At 44.4% G+C, this 25,377-nt stretch overlaps 1 protein-coding gene and 1 long non-coding RNA gene across 4 annotated transcripts in view; one reads left to right on the forward strand and one right to left on the reverse strand.

The window, feature by feature from the left end:
* On the reverse strand, positions 1-15,367 carry LOC148685704 (uncharacterized). The gene is made up of 2 exons (XR_015950263.1): positions 15,139-15,367; positions 1-1,597 (listed from the first exon to the last, which is right to left on the reverse strand). It is a non-coding gene; the product is annotated as an uncharacterized LOC148685704 (long non-coding RNA).
* STK25 (serine/threonine kinase 25) overlaps positions 15,333-25,377 on the forward strand; it is a 17,907-nt gene continuing 7,862 nt past the window's right edge. Inside the window, exons 1-6 of one of the 3 annotated variants that reach the window (XM_088670783.1) lie at positions 15,333-15,416; positions 16,303-16,425; positions 21,521-21,751; positions 22,844-22,900; positions 23,335-23,443; positions 24,404-24,561. In XM_088670783.1, coding sequence (XP_088526909.1) covers positions 16,396-16,425; positions 21,521-21,751; positions 22,844-22,900; positions 23,335-23,443; positions 24,404-24,561 — 585 coding nt within the window. In that variant the 5' untranslated portion in view covers positions 15,333-15,416; positions 16,303-16,395. Of the gene's footprint in view, positions 15,417-16,302; positions 16,426-18,788; positions 18,958-21,520; positions 21,752-22,843; positions 22,901-23,334; positions 23,444-24,403; positions 24,562-25,377 lie in introns of those variants that run through there. The other 2 variants (XM_035133930.3, XM_088670784.1) reach the window with 2 other exon arrangements.

Below are 25,377 nucleotides of genomic sequence, written 5' to 3' on the forward strand. Positions count from 1 at the left end.
TGAAATCATATGTTCATTTAATGACAAGAGGCAGTGCTTTGCTGCTTTAAGAAAACCTAACAACAATCTGATTTAATTGAGCACTCCAGTGGAAGGTAAAGGGAACACTGAACCTTCAAATAACTGGAAAATAAAATTACACCTAATCAAAGGTTCTTCAAACAGTGCTGGCATTGTTGCAATTGTTGCATTTCACCACTTAAAAATATGGTAATAACCACCAGATGAGCACCCTTATGCTAACATTGTACAGTGTTACAGTGCATAGCCTCCAGATATTTTTTAAAAACATACATTTCTAAATGATGAGAACATGGGGGGGGGAGAGAAGTGGGTCATTGTCAGTTATTACATTGCAAGATATATCTGACGATTGCTTGTGGTTATGGCACAGCCACAATCCACAATCCACACAGTAAACACCAACACAAATAGTGTGCTTTCTTGCAGGCCCGGCTCTAGGTAAGGTCCCGGTGGGGCGCAGGGCACCAGGGCGCCGGGCCGGCAGGGGGGCGCTCGCGGTGAAGCCGCGCGGAAGCCATGCTGCGCGCTGCGAGGGCGGGGGCGCCGGAGCGATCTCCGTGCCTCAGCGCCAGGGTGCCCGACTTGCTTGAGACGGCCCTGCTTTCTTGGCAGAAATACCACATTTTCTGAATTTTGCAATGTACTTCTCCTGCCAGGTAATGTGTACAAAAAATCATATACTAGGGTAAAGTGTGCATATAAATGCAAATACTAGTGAAAATAACATAAATGCATTGTATCAGGGGAAATTGCTTACAAAAATGTGCATAGCATTCAAAACTGCATTAAAATGTGTTTATTAGGATAAAATTGCGCTAAAATGCTGATATATTTTCATGAGGATTATTTTTACTGGTTTGCAAACTGCTGCAGAAATGTGAACTGGATTTAGGATAACAACGATAACAACAACAACAACAACAACAACAACAACAACAACAACAACAACTTTTATTTGTATCCCACCCTCCGAAACCGGGCTCAGGTATAAATAATATCAAACAATAATTAAATTACCTCCTAAAAACAAGTCAGGATCAAATTAAAATCTAATTAGATGGCTTTCCGCAGGGTTAGGGTTGAGGGTGAGAAATTGAGTGAAGTGAGAGTTATTCTTCTTCATTACATCTGTAGCATGTCTCAGATACTATACAGTGGTACCTCTAGTTGTGAACTTAATTCATTCCGAAGGTCCGTTCTTAACCTGAAACTGCTCTTAACTAGAGGCGTGCTTTCGCCAATGGAGCCTCTTGCTGCCGCTGTGCTGCCGGCACATGCTTTCCGTTCTCATCCTGGGGCAAAGTTCTCAACTCGAAGTAACTCTTCCAGGCTAGCAGAGTTTGTAACCTGAGACGTTTGTAACTCAAGGTACCACTGTACTAAGTCCCAGCCTCTGCCTGCCACCTCCACCAAGGGTTAATCAAACATGTCAAGGGAAGACAGGCTACATTCTCATTTCAAGCAGGCCAGTCACTGGTTGTCCTCTATTACCATGCAGACCGATGAGATAGGCATGAGAAATTCTTATCATTGAATGTCACACAGGATTTGATGGACATAATCTCCTTCATATCTGTAATGTGAGAAAACAAAATGATGGATTATAAATTTACGGTACATCCTGCTTATTTACAGACTTGAGAAAACCACGCAAACCAAAATGAAAATTTAAAAATGTTATGTATTAGTGTATATAGTTTTCCCTCAGGTCCTTGACAGTTGTTTTAGGAGGGAACTTTAGGAGGGAACTTTGAATTATGTTTGATACATTGTTTGAGCCAACCTCTATAAAAGCAGGCCAGCTCGGCAATGCAGTTCAGTTCTGTTCTGGCTTCCGAATAAAGAGCTTCTTGAAGAATCGCTGTGTTGTCTACCCACTATTTAATAAAAAATGTGTTCTCTTCTTAGACATAAGTGCATTCAGTGTATCTTCCTCCTTCAGTTATTTGGCCCATACAATAAGAAAATGTTTAAAGGCATGCTTAGAAAGAATTCTACAGTTATAGTTATTTCTCCGTGTACTGTATAAGACTAGGTTTTTTCCCCTAAAAAATAATGTCGAAAATTTGGAGCCGTCTTATACACAGATAGTGCTGAGAGTGGATTTTCTTAAATTAGAGCCCCCCCAAAATAGGGGGCGTCTTATACATGGGGGCATCTTATAGAAGGATAAATACGGTAAATGCTGACCATGCAATACTCAGTGAGATACATGGTGTGGGCTTCTCCAGTGATATCTTCTTTTTGGTCCGAAGTTGTTATTCACTTCAATTTCGTAATGGCAAAATCATCAATATTTTCAGATGTTCATGTACTTTTAAATTATATTCATGTAGTATGGGGATGGACGTGAATTTTATAAGCCCTTATGGTTGCTAAGAGACTTTTACTTTTGATCCTGGAAAGATACAAACCCACCATCTATTACACAACATTCTGAGGATCTCATGGCACTGGCCACCATAGAACATATTTCATATTGATGGCAATTTTTGTGGATACCTTGCAGGATATTTGGAGGGCTTATTTTAGCTTCTATGTTTAACTCAAATGTAAGCAATGCTGGTTATTGTATACAGAATGTGAACTGATTGTGGCTTATTTTTTTCTTCATTAAATTTGCAAATTAATAATAATAATAGGAAAAAAGAAAGGATTCTCAAATAGAAGGCCGCATTCCCGCATTCACCTCTCTTTTGTTTCTCTCTCTCTCTCTCCTTCCTTCCTTCCTTTCCCAGCAGACTGTGGTATAAGAGACGGAATCTCTCTTGCCAGAGATCTGAACCATCATCTTGCAGCAGGCCTTTGATATTAAGCCAAGGGCCACATTAAATTGAACTGAGGGCCACATGCAGTGCTAGGGCCACATATTGCCCACTCCTGATGTAAATAAAGAGAACCCTCACACAGACGCTGCCTTTTTCTTTATGATATCTTTTTAGAAGGACTGTTCACCATGACTGCTGAACACAGTGTCTCTGGCTGATCCTGTTGTATAACATAGTTCAACTACTCCCCATATTTCTTGTTGGAATTCAGGTCCTGAGGGGGAAACTTGGCCACCCACATGGCGCTTGCCCTCATAACCGTGCACAAAGCCCCCAGGATTCCTAAGAATGTGACTAGATCAGTTGAATCAGCTTCTTCTTGGCTTCTCTCGCTACCTTTTAAAGGCACAGGAGCGCCCTGGTGAGTTAATAACACAAATGTCTGGAAATAACATGGAAAAAGAATAGCTAAGAAGGATATGAATACATATATTTCCCCCCTTTTGCTTAGGACTTCATGAATGCTTTTGGAAGTTACGATTTTCTCAGTTAAGTTATTCCAGCATTCCTCAACCTGGTGCTCTCTTGCTGGTCACAAAACATCTGGAGGATTCCATGTTGGGAAAGGCAGACATATCTTCTCTTATTTCATATTCATATGCACATTGACATTTTCAAAAAATGGTGCAATGTTACATGATATATGTGAGGCATTAAAATAATGCAATACGCACAGAAAATAAATGTTGTGGAAGCCATCCATGCAGCCTGTGGAGTATTTCAGGTTTCAGGCTCCTCCTTTGGGGTATCTAAGACTGCAATCCACACTTGTTGCTGTTGTTTAGTCGTTTAGTCATGTCCGACTCTTCGTGACCCCATGGACCAGAGAACGCCAGGCACTCCTGTCTTCCACTGCCTCCCGCAGATTGGTCAGACTCATGTTCGTAGCTTCGAGAACACTGTCCAACCATCTCATCCTCTGTCGTCCCCTTCTCCTTGTGCCCTCAATCTTTCCCAACATCAGGGTCTTTTTCAAGGAGTCTTCTCTTCTCATGAGGTGGCGAAAGTATTGGAGCCTCAGCTTCAGGATCTGTTCTTCCAGTGAGCACTCAGGGCTGATTTCTTTCAGAATGGATAGGTTTGATCTTCTTGCAGTCCATGGGACTCTCAAGAGTCTCCTCCAACACCATAATTCAAAAGCATCAATTATTTGGCAATCAGCCTTCTTTATGGTCCAGCTCTCACTTCCATACATCACTACTGGGAAAACCATAGCTTTAACTATATATGGACCTTTGTGGGCAAGGTGATGTCTCTGCTTTTTAAGATGCTGTCTAGGTTTGTCATTGCTTTTCTCCCAAGAAGCAGGCGTCTTTTAATTTCGTGACTGCTGTCACCATCTGCAGTGATCATGGAACCCAAGAAAGTAAAAACCCTCACTGCCTCCATTTCTTCCCCTTCTATTTGCCAGGAGGTGATGGGACCAGTGGCCATGATCTTAGTTTTTTTGATGTTGAGCTTCAGACCATATTTTGCGCTCTCCTCTTTCACCCTCATTAAAAGGTTCTTTAATTCCTCCTCACTTTCTGCCATCAAGGTTGTGTCATCAGCATATCTGAGGTTGTTGATATTTCTTCTGGCAATCTTAAGTCCGGTTTGGGATTCATCCAGTCCAGCCTTTCGCATGATGAATTCTGCATATAAGTTAAATAAGCAGGGAGACAATATACAGCCTTGTCGTACTCCTTTCCCAATTTTGAACCAATCTGTTGTTCCATATCCAGTTCTAACTGTAGCTTCTTGTCCCACATAGAGATTTCTCAGGAGACATATGAGGTGATCAGGCACTCCCATTTCTTTAAGAACTTGCCATAGTTTGCTGTGCCATGGCCTAGGGTGCCGAAATGGAGAGGGCGCTGTCGAGCCTGCCCGCCGCCTGCCTGCGCCTCCACGCGCGTCCCCGGAGCCTGGCGGGCGGCTGCTCGGCTCCACCCCTGAAATGGAGGGGGCGCTGGCGAGCCTGCCCGCCGGCCGCCCACGCTGCCACCAGCGCCTGGAGCAACGAGCGAGCGGTGGCGGCGGCAGCGCCCGTAGCTGAAGCCTTCAGCTATGGGCGCTGTTCCTGCTGGCGCCGCCGCTTGCTCGCTGCCGCGGCTGCTGAACAGCCCACAGCGTCCCCTCCATAGGCGGGAGGCGCGCGAACCAAAATGAGAGCTCAGCACCCTCCTGCCTATGGAGGGGACGCTGTGCGCTCCTCAGCGGCTGCAACAAGCGAGCGGTGGCGGTGGCAGCGCCCGTATCTGAAGCCTTCAGCTATGGGCGCTGTTGCTGCTGCCGCCGCTGCCGCCCACTGCCGCCGCCACTGAACAGCCCACAGTGTCCCCTCCATAGGCGGGAGGCGCACAAGCCAAAATGAGAGCTCAGCGCCCTCCCGCCTATGGAGGGGACGCAGCGGCGTTGTACGACACACGTGTCATGACGCATGTGCCGGGGGGAGGCGCCAGAAGGTGATTTAGCCTAGGGCGCAAAAGCCCTAGCACCGGCGCTGGCTGTGGTCGACACAGTCAAAGGCTTTTGCGTGGTCAATGAGACAAAAGTAGATGTTTTTTCTGGAATCCACACTTATCTGCCATTAAGTCCCACTGAAATCAACAGGACTTACTTTAGGGTTGCAGTGTGAAGGATTATAGTGTGTAGAAGTTAAATTTCTGAATATGGAGATGATTCCATCTTGATTCTAGCATACACATATGTAAATGCTTGTCCATGGACGCAAAATACCAGTCTGCTGCTTTCCTTCTAATAACAACCCATAGCTGCTTATTCAGACAGTAAATGTTGCTCAGCAGGTTGGAGTTGCAGCTGTTTTTTTTAATAGATAGTAAGTATGGAAAGGTCCTGTTTGTATGTAGGTACTGGTATTCATATTTATTTATTATTGCATTCATATTCTACCTTCCCTCCAAAGAGTTCAAGGTGACAGGCGTGGTTGTCCTTTTTATCTTCGCAACTGCCCTGTGAGGTGGGTCAGGCTGAGAGACAGTGACTAGCCTAATACAGTTGCTGTTTATTCCAAGCAACTGGTATTCAGAGGTATACAACATTGTAAACATAGGCACCCCTGTAATATTTAGTTTAAATTTTATTATTTATAATTTTATATCCACTTTTTAACCTCATGGCAGCTTATATAAATTTTAAAATGCACAATAAAACAAATATCAAAACTATTTTTTTAAAGAGCAATCAAAATACAGTAATCTACAGCAACAATAACCCAGCAACCATTTTATGTCATAGAACTGTCTAAACAGAAACCTCTTAATTAGTCCCTGGAAAACACTTCTCTCCTAAAACACATGTTCTTATTACGCCATCGAGATAGAAAGACTATGGGGCAGAAATCCAGCAGAAAGAGGCCCTCAAATGCAGCATGTCTGGCTTACCACATTTGGGTAAACATGTGAAGTAAAACACATTGCCAACTAAAGAGCAGAGGCAACTGAAAGACATTAAGTTAAAATTTGGCTAATTGCAACCCTGAATGCATAGCTTAAGCATCAATCTGGCTATGGGAGTGCTTTTTAGCGGTGTGGCATCCAGAACAATTTTACTGAAATAATTGCCTTCCACTCCTTCATCTCTGCAACTGGTCTGCATGGAGACAGACAGAAAGATGAGCTTTGAAGTGTGTGAAGCCACTTGCAGAGGCGGAGATGAGAACCGGCTTCAAACCCATTTCTCTCTCTCTCTCTCTTGTCTGCAGGGGCAGCAGCCTCAGGGCAAGGAGAGGCAACAGCTTTCCTCACTGCATATACTGGGCAATGTGGAGACAGGTAATTACAGTATTAATTTTTTTCTACGTGGGTAGATTGTGTCAGCTAGCAGCGCACCCTGGGGCATTTTCAAAAGGTCACTGCACAGGTGTGCATCACTGTACTCAGCACTCAGGGCTTCGGTATGAGACAGGCAGGTACACCCATGACTGTGCTGCTAAATTCATGGTTAAATGATGATGGAATATTGCATAACCACATAAGAACCTGCAAGATGCCAATGGCCCATCTACTTCAGCATCCTGTTTTCACCAGGGCCAACCCGATACCTGCGGGAAACCTGCAAGCAGGACCCAAGCAGGACAGCACTCTCCTCTCCCGTGGTTTCCAGTAACTGGTATTCAGAAGCATTACTGTACTGCCTCTGGCTGGAGGCAGAGCACAGCCAATCCCATTAAAGGAAGCACAAAAAGGAAGAATGACCTTCCTAGGGTGTAGGGTGGGAGACTGAATTCTGTTTTAGCAGACATGTTCAACAGTTCGACCACGACCGATAGGTAGATTGGCGGTGTACTCCAGGTTGAATGTGGGATTAAGAAAAGTGATCGTGTGCGCTCTCCTGATCGATTGCGGCGTTCTGTGCTCCCTGTGAAAGCTAGTATTTCCTGCATTGGCATCAGAGTGTTGTAAGGAGGGAGGACAGCGTACTGTGTTGTGATCGTTTTTATGTAATCTTCCCCGAAAATAGCTCAACAAATCTGGGCAGTACTGACAATGGGTAGATCACTGCCAGTTTTATTATACAGTACTGGGAGTAGATTGCAGTCTCTAGAGAGTTGGATGTACCTGTTTTATAGCATTCAGCATGACTTCATTGTCCCCAAAAGGTAGAGTCACCAGGGCCACAATGCTTCATTCCCCATAGGTCATATGCTTGCATGGAGTTGCTATTTATTTGAAATATGTATCATCGAAAGATTCTAGGGTAACAAATAAAACCATTTGCATAAATACAGTAAAAAAAAACTACAAAGCCAATAAACGTAACACAAAGAACAATATAATAGTCTGAAAAAGTCGTTGTCGTCTTGCTTACCAGGATGATACATAGATTGTTGTTGTTGTTTAGCCGTTTAGTCATGTCCGACTCTTCGTGACCCCATGGACCAGAGCACGCCAGGCACTCCTGTCTTCCACTGCCTCCCGCAGTTTGGTCAAACTCATGTTCGTAGCTTCGAGAACACTGTCCAACCATCTCATCCTCTGTCGTCCCCCTCCCCTTGTGCCCTCCATCTTTCCCAGCATCAGGGTCTTTTCCAGGGAGTCTTCTCTTCTCATGAGGTGGCCAAAGTATTGGAGCCTCAGCTTCAGGATCTGTCCTTCCAGCGAGCACTCAGGGCTGATTTCCTTCAGAATGGATAGGTTTGATCTTCTAGCAGTCCATGGGACTCTCAAGAGTCTCCTCTAGCACCATAATTCAAAAGCATCCTTTCTTCGGCAATCAGCCTTCTTTATGGTCCAGCTCTCACTTCCATACATCACTACTGGGAAAACCATAGCTTTAACTATACGGACCTTTGTCGGCAAGGTGATGTCTCTGCTTTTTAAGATGCTGTCTAGGTTTGTCATTGCTTTTCTCCCAAGAAGCAGGCGTCTTTTATATTGGTGGATAAAGAAACCTCTGGTCTTTTTATGGCGGGAAGGTAGCCGACGGTACAAAGGTAGAAGTCACATTCACTGCTCTGCCCTCTTTTGCCTTTGGCAGTGCCAATAATTGGCATGTGACCCCCGGAAGGTTCCCCACAAGGGAATGTGGCGCTCAGTCTGAAAAAAGGGCCCCCACCCCTAGATTACATGGAACATCTGGGACCACTTTCACTAGTTTCATTGGGTCATACACAGAATAAGTTTGTAGTGGGTTATGTTTCCCCTTTGTATTATCGGTTTCAAACACTTTTCTCAATGGGAAATCTTACTGTATATAACTCTAATAGTTGAGCTCTCAAGTGAAGCATGAATCACAGTGATATTCATAACTCTGATATGTGGATGATTGAAATTTGGGGTGGTGCTGATGAGGGACTGCTGCCACCTGGAGGCTAGACCCAACCCTAGCAACACTTAACCTTTCCATTTTGCAGTGGATGAGTGATACCCAAAGCTTCAGTGTGGTACATGATCTTTCAAAGCAGTATGCTTAGTTGTAAGCTCATCATTCATCCATCAAACTGAGCAGAGGAAATTTCCTCTCTTGCAAGTTTATTCCCCCAGCTGTATCCATGTTGCAAATCAGGTCCGTTGTACTAAAGACTTAGGGCACTTTCCGACTGTCACTATTTTCGAGTGGGGTTCAGTCACTCATCGGCAAAGTCAAGGTTGTTCAATTACAGTTGATTGGGAGAACCTGCACAACGAACCGACTCCCCCAAAATATCAGACTTCCGTGAGAAGTAAAGTGACAGGAAATTGCACTAGAAATTGTTTTTGCCACCTGCAGGCACCATGTTTGAGACTCTTGCTTTTGATGCTACTTACCAAGATGATAAAACAGAATATATAGACTATCAATAGTCTACCTCTGATACAAAGCGGATCGTACAATATTTAAGTATGAGCCACACCTAGCTCTTTAGGATTTGGGTTTATTTTTAATCTGGTAATTTCTGCAAGAATAGAGTTTCAGTACAACCAAAGGGCAAAAATTTGTTGTACTGTGCGTGGGAAGCTAATGCATTGCCACAGCAACCAGTCAAGCAATTTTTAGCTTCACCAACCAGAAATTATGAGGTCAGGCTTCATAGTTGGAGTCTGGAAGATGAAGAACTAATTATTTAATTTGCTTCTCAATTTGTCCTTTTAACCACAAAGAACTACACACATTTGTAAAATTCCTTTTTTAATAATAATAATAATAATAATAATAATAATAGAATTATAGAGTAGAATTGGAAGGGACCCAAGGGTCATCCAGTCCAACCCCCTGCAATACAGGAATCTCAGCTAAAGCACCCATGACAATGGCCACCCAACCTCTGCCCAAAAGCCTCCAAGGAAGGAGTCCACCCCACCCCAAGGAAGACCGCTCCACTGTCAAACAGCCCCCACTGTCAGAAAGTTCCTCCCGGTGTTCAGTCGGAATTCCCTCTCCCATAACCTGAAGCCATGGGTTTCAGGAATAAAGAATTTTGTTCCATCTTCCATGTGTACAATAAAGAAACCTATCGCTCACAGAATCATAGAACCAAAGCATTGTAGTTTTGGAAGGGACCCCCAAGGCGCATTTTTATTTCTAGGCACAGGTTGAGCACCCAGAAAGGTGCGCACCTTATCATCTGCACATCTAGGTCTGCATGCAGCAAGTTTGTCCCATGTTCAGGTTATCTCCAACCTGTCTGAATTCTGACTTTTTGAGTAGAAACAAACATTTGGTAGGGATGTTAGGATTCTGGAAAAGCCCAGAATTCAGTAGTGAATTTGCAATTCCACCTATATCAGAGTATAAGTAAGATCTGTTTAGGATCAGTTTCCTTCTCCTGGATGGGCTACCTTCTCAGGTTGATGAGCCCCATCTGCCCCTCACATCCCTCTACAGCATCTGCAGCAACCGCCTTCTTAACCGTTGGACCCATTATTGGTCTCATCCGCTCAATCCGCTGCAGCCTGTCATCACATGCAGGAGAAGTCTTAAGTCACTGAGGGTTTGAGACAGTTCCTGGGGTGTGGCTGCTGTCACATGCAGACATCTTTTAGGAGCCACAGGTGAGAGCTGAGTGCAGGGTGGGGACCAAAGGTGGACAAACTACCCCAGAAGGAGCACAACATGTCCCCCACCAAAGGCACTACCCCTCCTAAAACCCCATGGTGTTTTCCTCAGATGTACATCACACTGTGTTAACTGTGGCATATTCCTAGCTGAGTGGGCATGGGGCTGCAGCCTAAGGCTGCTTACTGGCACCCATTAAATAAAGACCAAGTCCCATTAGAATCATTAGGAAATCCTTCTGAGTAAATATGTTTAATATCACATTAATAATAATATCAGCCCAGAATCATAGAATCATAGAATCATAGAGTTGGAAGAGACCACAAGGGCCATCCAGTCCAACCCCCTGCCAAGCAGGAAACACCATCAAAGCATTCTTGACATATGCCTGTCAAGCCTCTGCTTAAAGACCTCCAAAGAAGGAGACTCCACCACACTCCTTGGTAGCAAATTCCACTGCCGAACAGCTCTTACTGTCAGGAAGTTCTTCCTAATGTTTAGGTGGAATCTTCTTTCTTGAAGTTTGAATCCATTGCTCCGTGTCCGCTTCTCTGGAGCAGCAGAAAACAACCTTTCTCCCTCCTCTATATGACATCTTTTTATATATTTGAACATGGCTATCATATTACCCCTTAACCTTCTCTTCTCCAGGCTAAACATACCCAGCTCCCCTCCAGGCTAAACATACCCAGCTCCCAAAGTCTTCAATCTTTTCACTATGGAATCTCCTTTAACCCAAACATGAATATGGGGACTCACTCAAGCTTTTAATATACCGTATATTTGGACCGTGATAGTGTTGGTGTCATGCAACTGGAGTTTAGTTGCGGCGCAGCAATGAGCCCCAGCTCACCAGATTGAGAGTGAATGAGGCTGCAATCTTATGTCCACTTATCTGGGAATAAGCTCCATGGAACTCAATGGGACTTTCTTTTGAATAGGCATACGAGTTAGACTTTTATATGCCTGTTGTCTTTGTCCATGGAGTTTTCTTGGCAGGGATACTGGAGTGGCTTGCCAGTTCCTTCTCCAGGTGGATCACGTTTAGTCAAAACTCTCCACTATGACCTGTCCATCTTGGGTGGCCCTGCATGGCATAGCTCATAGCTTCTCTGAGTTATTCAAGCATTGATCCATGAAGGGATCGAGAACTCCCAGAAGTGCAAGCTGGATTTCGAAAGGGCAGAGGAACCAGAGACCAAATAGCAAACATGCGCTGGATTATGGAGAAAGCTAGAGAGTTCCAGAAAAACGTCTACTTCTGCTTCATTGACTATGCAAAAGCCTTTGACTGTGTCGACCACAGCAAACTATGGCAAGTTCTTAAAGAAATGGGAGTGCCTGATCACCTCATCTGTCTCCTGAGAAATCTCTATGTGGGACAAGAAGCTACAGTTAGAACTGGATATGGAACAACTGATTGGTTCAAAATTGGGAAAGGAGTACGACAAGGTTGTATATTGTCTCCCTGCTTATTTAACTTATATGCAGAATTCATCATGCGAAAGGCTGGACTAGATGAATCCCAAGCCGGAATTAAGATTGCCGGAAGAAATATCAACAACCTCAGATATGCAGATGACACAACCTTGATGGCAGAAAGCGAGGAGGAATTAAAGAAGCTTTTAATGAGGGTGAAAGAGGAGAGCGCAAAATATGGTCTGAAGCTCAACATCAAAAAAACCAAGATCATGGCCACTGGTCCCATCACCTCCTGGCAAATAGAAGGGGAAGAAATGGAGGCAGTGAGAGATTTTACTTTCTTGGGCTCCTTGATCACTGCAGATGGTGACAGCAGTCACGAAATTAAAAGACGCCTGCTTCTTGGGAGAAAAGCAATGACAAACCTAGACAGCATCTTAAAAAGCAGAGACATCACCTTGCCGACAAAGGTCCGTATAGTTAAAGCTATGGTTTTCCCAGTAGTGATGTATGGAAGTGAGAGCTGGACCATAAAGAAGGCTGATCGCCGAAGAATTGATGCTTTTGAATTATGGTGCTGGAGGAGACTCTTGAGAGTCCCATGGACTGCAAGAAGATCAAACCTATCCATTCTTAAGGAAATCAGCCCTGAGTGCTCCCTGGAAGGACAGATCGTGAAGCTGAGGCTCCAATACTTTGGCCACCTCATGAGAAGAGAAGAATCCTTGGAAAAGACCCTGATGTTGGGAAAGATTGAGGGCACTAGGAGAAGGGGACGACAGAGGACAAGATGGGTGGACAGTGTTCTCGAAGCTACGAACATGAGTTTGACCAAACTGCGGGAGGCAGTGCAAGACAGGAGTGCCTGGCGTGCTATGGTCCATGGGGTCACGAAGAGTCGGACACGACTAAACGACTAAACAACAACAACACGAGTTAGACTGCAGCAGTAACCCCAACTGCCTTGAAGTAATTCACACTGAATTCAATAGGCCTTATTTCTGAGTGGACATGGTGAGGACTGTTCTCTTAGGCAGCATGTGCCCTCTCATGCCCTCTCATGGTAACTATGAAGAATGACACTCATCTGAGTAGGATAGCACAGCCTACCGTGTTTCTCCAAAAATAAGACACCGTCTTATATTTATTTTTCCTCAAAAAAAAACCCACGGTGGCTTATTTTCAGGGGATGTCTTTTATTATTATTATTATTATTATTATTATTATTATTATTATTATTATGTATGGTTAAACTGCCTATCACTATGGCTTATTTTCGGGGTTTGGCTTATTTTCGGAGAAACACGGTATTATTCTATACCAGGCATCCCCAAACTTCGGCCCTCCAGATGTTTTGGACTACAATTCCCATCTTCCCCGACCAGTGGTCCTGTTAGCTAGGGATCATGGGAGTTGTAGGCCAAAACATCTGGAGGGCCGCAGTTTGGGGATGCCTGTTCTATACAGTACCAGGGGTCCCCAAACTTAACTGGCTTTGGCCGGTTCCTCCGGCGCCAATCACGCAGCGGGCCGGAGGGTGGGGGAACACGCTCCCATACGCGTGCACACTTACTTTTTCTGGCGCAGCGCGGCGCCAGAAATGGCTTCTGCGGATGTGCAGGCGTCATTTCCTGTGCACTTCTGGGGCGGCGCAGCACCAGAACTAGCTTGTGCATGTGTGCATGGGAGCGCGTTTCCCCGCCCTCTGGCTCGTGCGTGCACACAAGCTATTTCTGGCACCGTGCTGACCTGAGATGGGCAACCGCACTGCGGCCCGCCAGTAAGAGCGGGCGGTGGGGGTCGTCGGGGGTCACACAATTGGCTTGCACAGGCCGCATCCGGCCCCCGGGCCGTAGTTTGGGGACACCTGTTCTATACAGTATAAAAACTATAACACATATTTATTTATTTTCTTGCATTTATACCCCACCTTCCTTTCACTGGTCAGACCCAGACCTCAGTTTCAGCAAGGTTACCCCTACTTAAGTTTCTTCAAACTAATAGATAAGAAGCAGTTTTTAATATATTGGACAGTGCTCATAGATTATCCCATGTATATTCTAGAGCAGGGGCCAGCAAACTTTTTCAGCAGGGGGGCCGATCCACTGTCCCTCAGACCTTGTGGGGGGCCGGACTATATATTTTTTTGGGGGGGAATGAACAAATTCCTATGCCTCACAAATGACCCAGAGATGCATTTTAAATAAAAGCAGAAACATGCTGATTCCCAGACTGTCCGCGGGCCAGATTTAGAAGGTGATTGAGCCGGATCCAGCCCCCAGGCCTTAGTTTGCCTACCAATGTTCTAGAGGTAAAACTGAAGCAGAAGTAAGTTCAAAGGCCTGTAAAAGATTATCCCATATAACTCATGTAAGAGTCATGCATTTTCCGTCCTTCATTTGAGCAACCTTACCCTACTTCCTTCTTTAAACTGAGGACCAGCAAGACCTGCTAAAGCTGCCAGCCAGCTAGTCATACCAACCTGCCTACACTTTGTTTTATCGAAACCAAGTTGAATGTGCAAGAGCTTTATCTTTTAAGGTGTACACAACTCCATTTCTAAAAACAGTTCCAATATGGATATAGACTGGATTAAAAATGTTACGATGTTCTGTCTCCAAGCTTCATCTCATTTGCAAATCTGATAAGCATCTGCTGTATTCATCTAAGCCATTTCTAAAGAGATAAGCGGCACCGGGCATGTTAGTAAAGTGAAGGACAAGGGCCAAAAACATTTTTCCTTTTTTTTCTTTTTTAATGCAGATGACCAGGGACCAGCTGCAGTTCTGCCCAAAAGTTATGTGGGAGAATTAGCTGTTATCTTGGAAGTGAGGACTCGAAACAGGTGTTAGGTTTTTTAAAAAATTATTTAACAAAATTTATTTACATACTGCTTACTAGAACAAAAGCAATTTTAAAACACACATACCTACTAAAAACACGTGCCAAATAAATACGATAACATAGGCAACGTTCTACCAGTTATGAACTGCCTTATGATTGTCAAAGGAAACAACAGGTTTTTCCCTATTCTAGGCCCGTCAGAGACTTCCAGGATCTCTGTCAGAAATGTTTGCTTGAGATGCAAGGCAGCATTTGTAAGGACGAATGGAGCAGAATCGACGAAATGCTGTAGATTCACAGCTGATCCATGGTAGGGGTAACGGAGTTGAGGGAGCCAAGAGAAACACTATCACCGCACAAAGCAACCGTGAAGCCGACCTCTCCTAAAGCCTGTCCCCTCTCAAGGCTAAGGGATCGCCGTGTGACATTTTGCTTTAGGCGAAAGCTGCATGATTCAACCCCCGCGAGCAGAAGGCAGGAGGAAAGAGAGCCGGGAGCGCGCAGACCGTAGGAATGTTAACAGCAAAGCAGAACAAACTACCTTTCCCGGAAGCCCTCGCTTTCCCGGCTGCTTGCCCCACCTTCTCCGAGTGCATGCTGGTTTTGACAGTCCCTGGCTCGGCCGCTCCGTGGGGAGACGGGACTGCGAAAACTACCCCTCCCAGCAGCCCAGGCGGCGAGTTAAGATTCCTGCGCATGGCTGTTGGCGTCCTACTCCCTGCCTCTCCTGCAGTTGCTGTAACCGATTTGAGTATCCCGAGGTGGTTGCGCGCGGAGCCGCGATGGGTCAGCGGGGCGGGACGGACCCTCGGGGTGCAGGTGAGGCGCGGAAGACACCGGAGCGGGGCTGCTTCTCTGCGGGGAGGGAGCAGGGGCTGCTCGGAGCAATGCTGGCGGCGGCAACCGTTGCCATGACAGTTGTGTCTGGAGGCTGGGTGGAGCTGCTGCGCCCGGGGGCAGCAGGGGAGGGGGCAGCCTGGCCCCCCAGGCACCTCCTAATGGGCGCACACCTTAAGGCCGGGCCGGACCTGCAAACCCACGAGCCATTGAGGCAGGATTAGGCTCTCGTGTCTTTGCAAGACCATTCATAAAATCGTAGGGAAAAGGCTCCCCCCGCACCCCACCCTTTTTACGGTCCGGGAAGACGGGGAGGGCTTGCCTTGGGAATTGCAGCCTGTGTCGTGCTTGCTCTAAAGTTATTCTGCATGGGGATAGAGGCGGACGACTTCTCATGCACCAGAGGTATTGTTTGGTGTAATCTGTTTAGGTTTTGCTCTCTTAAGGGGCTTGGTCACGCTGAGCAGTAAACTCCTTCGCTTGGGCTTCACTCCCAGTGGCTAAGTTCCCTACACTTTGGGCCACCTGTTAAGTGTGCGTTAATAAAATATGGTGATGGCGTGTTTATCCCACCCTCCCTCCAAGGAGCTCAGGGTGAGAAACCTGGATATGGGCTTACCCACCTCATCCTCACAACTACCCTGTGAAGTAGGCTAGACAGTAAGAGAAGAAAGCGGGGGAGTGGAGTAGCTGGGCCCAGGTTACCTGTGGCACCTAATGTGTTGTCCATGATATAAGTAGGCTAAATCTCTTTATCTCGAATAGGGTAGGACTGCCTATGGAAACTGTTATTTGGCATTTATGGTGCAGTGGAGTCATTTCACAGGAGCTTTACAATAATAACTGGTTGCATTTTTGTTTTTGTTTTTTTAAAAATAGTTTAAGTGACCCGTAGAAGAGAGCACATTTTTAATTACTGTGTAAGAAGATTGGTGAATGGGTGTTGTGCTGATCTTCAGCCATGGCCCACCTGAGGGAATTTGCCAACCAGGTAAGTGAGAACTGGAGGCTCTTTTTGAATAAACTTAGGGCTTCTCTACGCTCACACTTGGTCAGTGCCTAGAATGCATGGGTCCAAGTAATTTTCGCTTGTCTCTTCCTTTTTAGGCACGAGTGCAAGAGGTTTTGCCTTTGCCGCACCATTTGTTTCTGGAAAACCCACAGTTTGGCGCTAAATCAGAACAAATGGCAATTCACAGAAAACACAATTTCTGTTTGTTCTGATTTCGTGCTAAGATGCCGGTTTTCCCAGAGGAAAGCAGTAGGGCAAACGGAAGTGAGGATGAACCCTAAATTAAACTAAAGCATACTCCCCATGACAAAGCTACCATACTATATGAGAAATTGACTAAAAGGAAGGCATCTAAGGTCATAGTAGTGTTGAATGATTTGTCAGTTTACTGATATCAAAATGAATCAACAGAAAGGCAATGCCTCCAAATGATACTGTGAATTTTATTAACTTGAAATACACGACACATTTTGGTAAAGCTTTATTCGGGAGCACTGAACAGTTTTCCATGTAGCCAAAAGGATATGTTAAGGTTATTATACTGTTTTGTAAAAAAGAGAATAACAGTACCACTTTGAGGTGTTGCCTCTTTTTTGCTATTTGGTGCAGCAGCACAATTTGCTAATTGTGCCCAAGTCTGGAATTTAGTATAAGGCACCACACACTTAGTACTCTTAAATAAATCTTCGCTTCCGTTGCATATCTGGTCTTTCTGGCTTGGTAGCCTTGGAAATCTTTTGAAGCTGAAGGAAGGGAACAGGATTTTTCTTGACTTCTTCCTATGATTACATCACCTAACTTCAGGATTTGGTGAAACATATTCTGCCTTCCTCTGCACTAGAGTGGAGGGCAGGCCAAACACAGGTAGTAGAATAATGAAGCCAGTACCAAGATCCTTCTGCTCAGCTGCATGTGAATGGAGTGAATGGCTGCAGCTGCTGAGAGAGAGAGAAAAAAGAAGAAGAGAAGAGGAAGGAGAGAGGAATGGAAGGCATGAGTGGTGGAAAGGCATGGAGGCAGAAGGTGACAGAACAAACCCAGCAAAGAAGAGGCTGGGGAGGAGGGGCTTGGAACAGTAACCCAACTCAGAAAAAGGAGGCAGATGAGCCAAACCTAGAGTAGAAAGAAAGTTGATGGAGATTAAAAGGGCCTGACTGAGAAGCTAGGCTTGGAAAGAGGAATTACCCTTGAGACTGTATAAGGCAGCTCTATGTGCTCCTAAACATTTGCATAATGACTTGTTCTCTTGAAGCACCCAGATTTGGTCATTTTTAAAATGCAACATGTTGTTCTACCTGGGTCCAATGTTTGTTACATACTTTGTTTTGTATGAAAAGCTGTGTTCTTCACACCTGTGTCATACCCTGATTCTTGGGAGAGCAAAACATTCTCTTTCCGCAAACTGGTCTACCATTTCCCATCAAATGGCATAACAACATTGCACATCATCTCAGAAGAATCTGAGCACAGTGGTACCTCATGTTACATACCGTCCCCCTTACAAATGCTTCGGGTTACACGCTCCCCTAACCCGGAAGTAGATGCCCCTTGTTGCGAACTTTGCCCTGGGATGCGAGCGGAAGTCGTGCTCCGGTAGCGCGGCAGCAGCGGGAGGTGCCATTAGCGAAAGCACGCCTCATGAGCAGTTTCCAGTTACGAACGGACCTCCAGAACGGATTAAGTACGTAACACAAGGTATCACTGTAGTAAGAAATATTTTTCAAAGTAGTGGGTGGGTACATTAAGTTTGTGTTTTTAACACATACTGTATATATTCAGGGTCTCTTTATATTCCCTATGATGGAATTTAAGGCTGAGAAATACTGTATCAGCTTTAACCACTTCACCAAACAATATCTGCTTTCCCTCCCAGCTTTCTCTTTTACTGCCACAATGTACAGTGGTACCTTGGTTTAAGAACAGCTTAGTTTATGAACAACTTGGATTATGAACACTGCAAACCCGGAAGTAGGTGTTTTGGTTTGTGAACTTTGCCTTGGAATAAGAACATGTTCCACTTCCTGTTGAGTGTGTTCCATTTGTAAATTGAGTCCCCCGCTGCTATGGGAAAGGACGCCTTGGTTTAAGAATGGACTTCCGGAATGGATTAAGTTCGTAAATCAAGGTACCACTGTGCATGGCAAGGATGAGAGGTCAGAGAGATAGGCAGGAAGGACCACTGAGGTCACTACAGAAGGCATAATTTTTCAAGGCTCTTGTTTCTATTATTCTGTGATCAGGATACATTCTTTGGGTGATTCAACCAATTTTTTTATTTTGCTTGGCTGCATCATGCTGCATCCTCATAAGTGTCTTTATTTGCCTGCTGTTTTTCATAACGGATCGTAACAATTTCCTAGGATTCCTTCTCTGACGTCGTTTCTCTAGCTCATGAGATGTTGCCTTACTTCAGCCTTCCCCAAGCTGGTGCTCTGCAGATGTTTTGTACTACAACTGCCATCAGTCCCAGCCTGCAGAGCTGTAGTCCAAGATAACTGGAAGGTTGGGGAAGCCTGATTTATTTTCTCTCAGTCTCTTGTGCTCTAGCTCTCTTATGCCCCCCCCCCTGTTGCTCACATTTCACTTCCCTATATTGCCAGCAGGCATTCTTTCAGAGGCCTGTGCTGTTTGGGTGTTGCTATGGAGACAGGAGGATGTTTGGTTGCCCTCTTCTGTTCTGTTGACTGAGAACCCTATTAGAGTGGGGCTGAACTCAAAGCATGAGGCCTGCTCATACCGTACTTTGAGCGGGTAACTGCCGTCCTTGAGTAGGAGAGGTTGTTTATCTCTCGTACAGTGTCCAAAGGTTTCTTAATGGCATCTTATCAGTTTAATTACTAAAGATAAGAGGCCGTTGCCTTTGCCTCAGATTGAAATCTTGGGAAGAAGGGGAACTGAAACAGGTGTGGTCCTTTTTGATGACAGATTTATAAGCGAGTCTGTACTATTTCTTCCCTAAGCAGCACATATATACACACACACACAGAGTGTGGAAAATCCATAAACAGGGACAGCTTGTAATCCGTGCTTCAAAAAACAATTCTGCACCGGGGGGAAAGTTACACTGGTATAAGCTAGTTTTCATCTTTGGTGTAATTACATTATTTTTTTCAATCAAAGGTACTCCTAAGCACAGTTTACTAGAGCTTATCTTGGTTATAGGGCAGAGAAGATAGGTGCTGGGGTGGATATGACAATTAAAGCCTCTCCCAAACTTTTCTAGTATTCATGTGGTATCTGAGGCAAACCCTGGAGAAATAGCAACTGTGGGGTGAGGCTTCTCGGATTGAATGTGGCTCACTCTCATTGTCTTTGTGATGGGGCAGCTTTGTGTATTTGTTTGGGAAATTAAATCCTCTCGCCAACTTTCTGGTATCTCTGCTGCTGTCATTCCATATCAGGTAACCCTAACAAATTTATGATGGTATAAGCTTTTGTGGGATGGAGTCCACTTCATCAGATCACTTCCGCACTTATTCCATAAGAAATTTATGAGACATTTAGGTTGTGCAGAACTTGTGTTGTTTTTGCTATAGCAGGCTAGCACAGCTACCCCTCTAGATGTTATGAATGCTAAGTTATTTTTAGCTCTTCTATTCAGTGTTTTCTAACCTTAACAGGAAACATGGTAATGTGGTTCAGTGTTATCTCCACATTGCAGAGAGATACTAGTTTGCTTAAGGTTACCTAGCTGAGTGTGTGGATTAGGCAGTATTTGAAGCAGACTCTTCCTGGTTCATGATTCATTCCTGGATCCCTTTGACGCACTAGATACAGATGGGCAGGCACACTCTGTAATAGTTTGATAGCGCTGGATTGTATATCTAAATGACTGTCTAGTTTCCAGTAACTGTCTTTAGACGTTTCAGATGCTGGAAGCTGACCGTATTTCAATGGTTGCAGAAGCTTCAGGTCACTTTAAGGCTCAGGCTCAGAGTGCAAGAATGATATCAATATGTGTGTGGTGGGGGGTGAGGCCTACTAAATTCCTAAAGTCTTGTTGGTACCACAGTGGAAACCCATCAGATTTCAACAGATCTTAATTATATTCCAGTGCAATTCTGATATAGGTGGAATTGCAAATTTGCTACTGAATTCTAGGCTTTTCCAGAATCCTAACATCCCTACTAAATATTTGTTTCCACTCAGAAAGTCAGAATTCAGACAGGTTGGAGATATACTGAACATGGGACCAACTTGCTGCACATACACAGAGGTGCAGATGATAAGCCTTTAGGGTACTTCTAACCCTTGTGTCATGTTGGGAAAGGCATGGCTTTGGTGTTGGCCTGTCAGGTACACTAGGGCAGCAGTTCTAAGCAAGTCTACTACCGGTAGGAGCAACTTATAATGAACTCACTGGGACTTTTTCATGATGGAATGAGTTTAAGAATGAAGAAAAACCCTGCTCAGTCAGATTAAACAACCAGACCACCAAGCCTGGAATCCTATACAAGAAGTGGCCAAGCAACAGCTTTCAGGAAGCCCACAAGCAAATGCTGAAGGGACTAACCATATTCTGTTGTCCCCAGTTCCCAGTAACTGGCACTGGGAGACACATTGCCCCATGAACATGAAGGTTCTTCCCAGCTATCACTGTAGTTGATAGTTTCATCCTCCATTAACTAATCTACTCTTTTAAAGCCACCAGAGCTAGTGGTGATCACCAGGCCATGTGGTAGTGAATACCATAAGTTAACGATGTATTGTGTGAGGAAGTTGTCTGCTTTGACTGTCTTAAATGTTTATACAGTAACTTTTATTTGGTGATCCTCAGTTGTCCTAATATGGCAGAAAGAGCAAAATTTATCTATCTCCACATCATACATACATTTTTGGGCTGAGCTCCTGTTGCCCTTATAATGAGAAGTGAGCCCTATGCTAGATGATAGAATGGCTCTAACAGATGAATCATTAAATCCCTGCTATTTATGATGATTATGTTTATGAATTACCCACCCTTAACCCTAAGGTCCCAGGGCAGGTTAACATAAAGTGCTACAGATTATTTTATCTTACTAGCTCTCTCTCTTCTTCTCTTCCCCCATCACCCCATTTATTCCTACTGACTCAGCACTCTCGGGTTGATCCAGAGGAACTGTTCACAAAGCTGGAGAGGATCGGTAAAGGATCATTTGGAGAAGTGTACAAAGGAATTGACAACCGTACCAAGGAAGTGGTAGCTATCAAGATAATTGACCTAGAGGAGGCAGAGGATGAGATTGAAGACATCCAGCAGGAGATAACGGTGCTCAGCCAGTGTGACAGTCCCTACATCACCCGCTATTATGGTTCCTACTTGAAGGTAACTGAAGCTACCAGGGCAAGCTGCATCACAGTGCTTGCCCCCCCCCCACACACACCATAAAGTGTCCTCAGTGAGTCTTGTGGCTGGGACATTAGTGTGGCAGTGGGTGTGGAGGAGTGAGCATGGTAAGAGGATTTTGCCTTTGGAGGCCTTTCTCCTTGGTGCAATCAGAAATGTTTAACTAAAAATTCTTACAACTGGCACGACACAAATATTTAGTGACTTAGAAATTTGACTAATCTAAGTAAAATTAAAACTCCAAGAATTAAAGAGGAAACACCTTCCCTGCTTATGAGTTGCAGACTCTTCATTAGTGTTGTCATGAGTTTGAGGATGCCTGAGTGTCATGATAATCAGCTACAGTATCAGCAAGATAAAGAAGCAAACTACAATGCTGGGCAATATCAATACTTGCTAGTATCGCAGTTGGGACGTAAGAGTCCTGCTGGATCAGACCAATGGCTCATCTAGTCCAGCATTCTGTTCTCGCAATGCCAGCCAGATTTTTATGGGAAGACTGCAAGCAGGACACAAGTGTAATAGCACTCTCCTGTTCCCGAGCAACCGGTTCTGAGGCATACTTTTTCTCATACTAGAATATAGCTGTCATGACTAGTTGTTATCGATCACATTTGAATTATTTCCCATTCAACTGTTTACTACACTTAAGTAGCAGTGTAATGGAGAAAGCTGGGCCAGAACCATTCACCCTGACCTGCCACTCTTCTTACGGTATTATTATTATTATTATTATTATTATTATTATTATTATTATTATATAGAAAAGGATTTAGAGATGTCCTTTCACCACAACAATCTACAGGCTGAAATGGAACAGTCCACCAAAAGCTGCAGCTTGTGATTACTCATGTAATTCAACTCTGAGAAAAACAAAAAATATATCACTAGATATGTCTAGATATGTGGATCATGCTAACAAGCACTTCTGGTCTCATTGTGACATGTGAGAACTGAATGAGGAATACAGGGCTGCCGTGTTTCTTCCGCTGTTTTTAAGGCAAAACCAGGGTGGGCTTAATATTGAAGTGGCTGTCACTGCTTTCACACAACACCTTGTCTAATTTACAGGGCACCAAGCTTTGGATAATCATGGAGTACTTGGGAGGTGGCTCAGCACTGGATCTAGTGAGTACCTTTTTGTTATTCAGTTTTGATACCTTAACAAGATTCAGCCTGGAACATAGAATTAAAAGTAATTCCACATTGGTTGCATGCAGTACCATCTCAAATCCACATTCAGAACTGCCACCCCCTGTAGACTCCCCATATCATTCAGCAAAATACATTTGTGCCAAGTGGTTATGAATGAACAGCTCAATACTTAATCAGTAATCACAGCCCAGCTTGGAGCTGCTGTTTGATCCCGCTTTAGTTCATGTACAAGTTCATGTTTACATAACTGCATTCTTCTTTCCTCTCTTTTTCTCTGATCTCCATGCAAATGGTTTTTCCTGACATCTAAGTTAAAGTTTGTTAAGCATGGAAGACTGAGCGACTTCGGTTTGAATATATTAAATGTGCCTCATTCGGTAACCGTCATTCCTACACTTCTCCTGTAGCTCAAGCCTGGACCTTTGGAGGAGACCTACATTGCCACCATTCTCCGAGAAATTCTAAAGGGTTTGGACTATCTTCACTCTGAGAGGAAAATCCACAGAGACATCAAAGGTCAGTCTTGCAAAATACATGTCTTCCATTCCCCCCCCCCCCTATCAGTTCTCTTATGAGGCAATTGAAACCACACATACTTGCTTTCACCGACAATCTCAGGTGTCTATGCTAGAATCCCTCCCTCCCCATTTGCATTTCTGTGATCATTCCTTAAATCAAGAAGTAGGAATTCTGGCAGTAATTTGTGCACTTATCAGAATAGTCTGAAGACTATCGGGACCACTAAGGCGGATTTAGTTCTATAGCCAGGCCTGAACTCAGACTGAGAAGGGTGTACATCAAAAGTGCAGAACAGATGATGGAAATTACACTTCCTTATGCAGAAGGCTACAGGTTCCCCACCTGTGGTCTAGATAGTAGGTATCCTCCAGGACTGCCTACAGCTGCTCTGCCACTACTTTCTCCAGTAACTTGGCTATAAAGGGTAGACTTCTTGAGGAGTGGCTATAGCATTAAGACAGGCACCCCCAAACTTCGGCCCTCCAGATGTTTTGGACTACAATTTCCATCCTCCCCGACCACTGGTCCTGTTAGCTAGGGATCATGGGAGTTGTAGGCCAAAACATCTGGAGGGCCACAGTTTGGGGGTGCCTGCATTAAGATACAGAAAAGGGAAGTAAAGCAGGAGAGTGGGCTAAGAATTGAAAACAAGGTAGGGGTTAAACAAGCTTTGGTGGTTCATACAGGGTGAGAATATAACCCCTTTGCCCTATTTGCAAAGCCATAAGGGATTGGGTTTAGAAATAGCAGGGAGGATCGAGCCAATTTTTGGGATGCTCTGCCTTCCTTTGTGCAGTTGCTAAGGCACCGTTACTATCTTCCCCTGTACTAAACCAGGAATTAACACAAAACATGTTTACCGGGGCTTCAGAAAGGCATCGTTTCTTACTGCAAGATAACTTATTGTATTCCCCTTTGATTCAGCTGCCTTTATTATTATTATTTTTCTATGAACAGCTGCTAACGTGCTACTTTCAGAGCAAGGTGATGTGAAACTAGCTGACTTTGGTGTGGCTGGCCAACTGACAGATACCCAAATCAAGAGGAATACCTTTGTTGGGACTCCTTTTTGGATGGCACCTGAAGTCATCAAGCAGTCAGCCTATGACTTCAAGGTGAGCTGAGAGGAGCAGGTGAAAGCCTACTAGAACCCTAGCTCATCATTTAGAATGCATGTTACATTGCATTATCCTGTGTTCTGCCTACGTTAGAAAGAAAGGTGCACATAGGTGGGAAAAGTTTGCATGTGCTTCCAAGTCTTGCTATACACATAATTGGCCACTTAGTGCCCCCTTCAGTTTTCTAGTGAAGGATGTGCTTTCTAGGGGTGCATGTATGTTTATGCATACATTTGCACAACTTTAAAGAAATCTGTTCAATGGGTTCTCCTAACCCTCTGGATCAGATTTGGGGAGGGCACTGGGTGCACATGGGGGGAGGAGAGGTGGGGAAGTGCTGTTGTGCAATCAGGAATCCTTGCACTAAGAGAATGTGTTAGTTGGATCCCATCCTAAAAGTCAAATTCATGATTAGAAATGCAGCCTGCTTTGACAGTGAAAAATACCCAGATCCGTGGTGCAATCCATTGGGTTTAAAGATGTATTAAAACAGTCAGTAATATGTATTTCTTTAAGACTTCGTACCTGCCTTTCACCACAAGATCCCAAGACAGGTTACAACAATATAATACACAGTGACAAAGAAACAAAGAAACTGTTTTGCTTCAACTGGAACAAAACAGTATTATCGTAATTCCCTATGTAATTTATATACTGTAATTTAAATGCTTGCTATTCACAAGTTGTGATCAGAGCTTAACTGCACACCCTGTAAAGGCAGCCACCTTTGTATTAGAAAATGAAGAGCACAAAAAACTTCTTGCACTCTACAAGATTTCACATCTAAGAGATAGTTAGCTTAATTATAGGACT

The sequence above is a fragment of the Zootoca vivipara genome, chromosome 5, assembly GCF_965207765.1.
Source record: "Zootoca vivipara chromosome 5, rZooViv2.hap1.1, whole genome shotgun sequence".
NCBI classification, from domain to species: domain Eukaryota; kingdom Metazoa; phylum Chordata; class Lepidosauria; order Squamata; family Lacertidae; genus Zootoca; species Zootoca vivipara.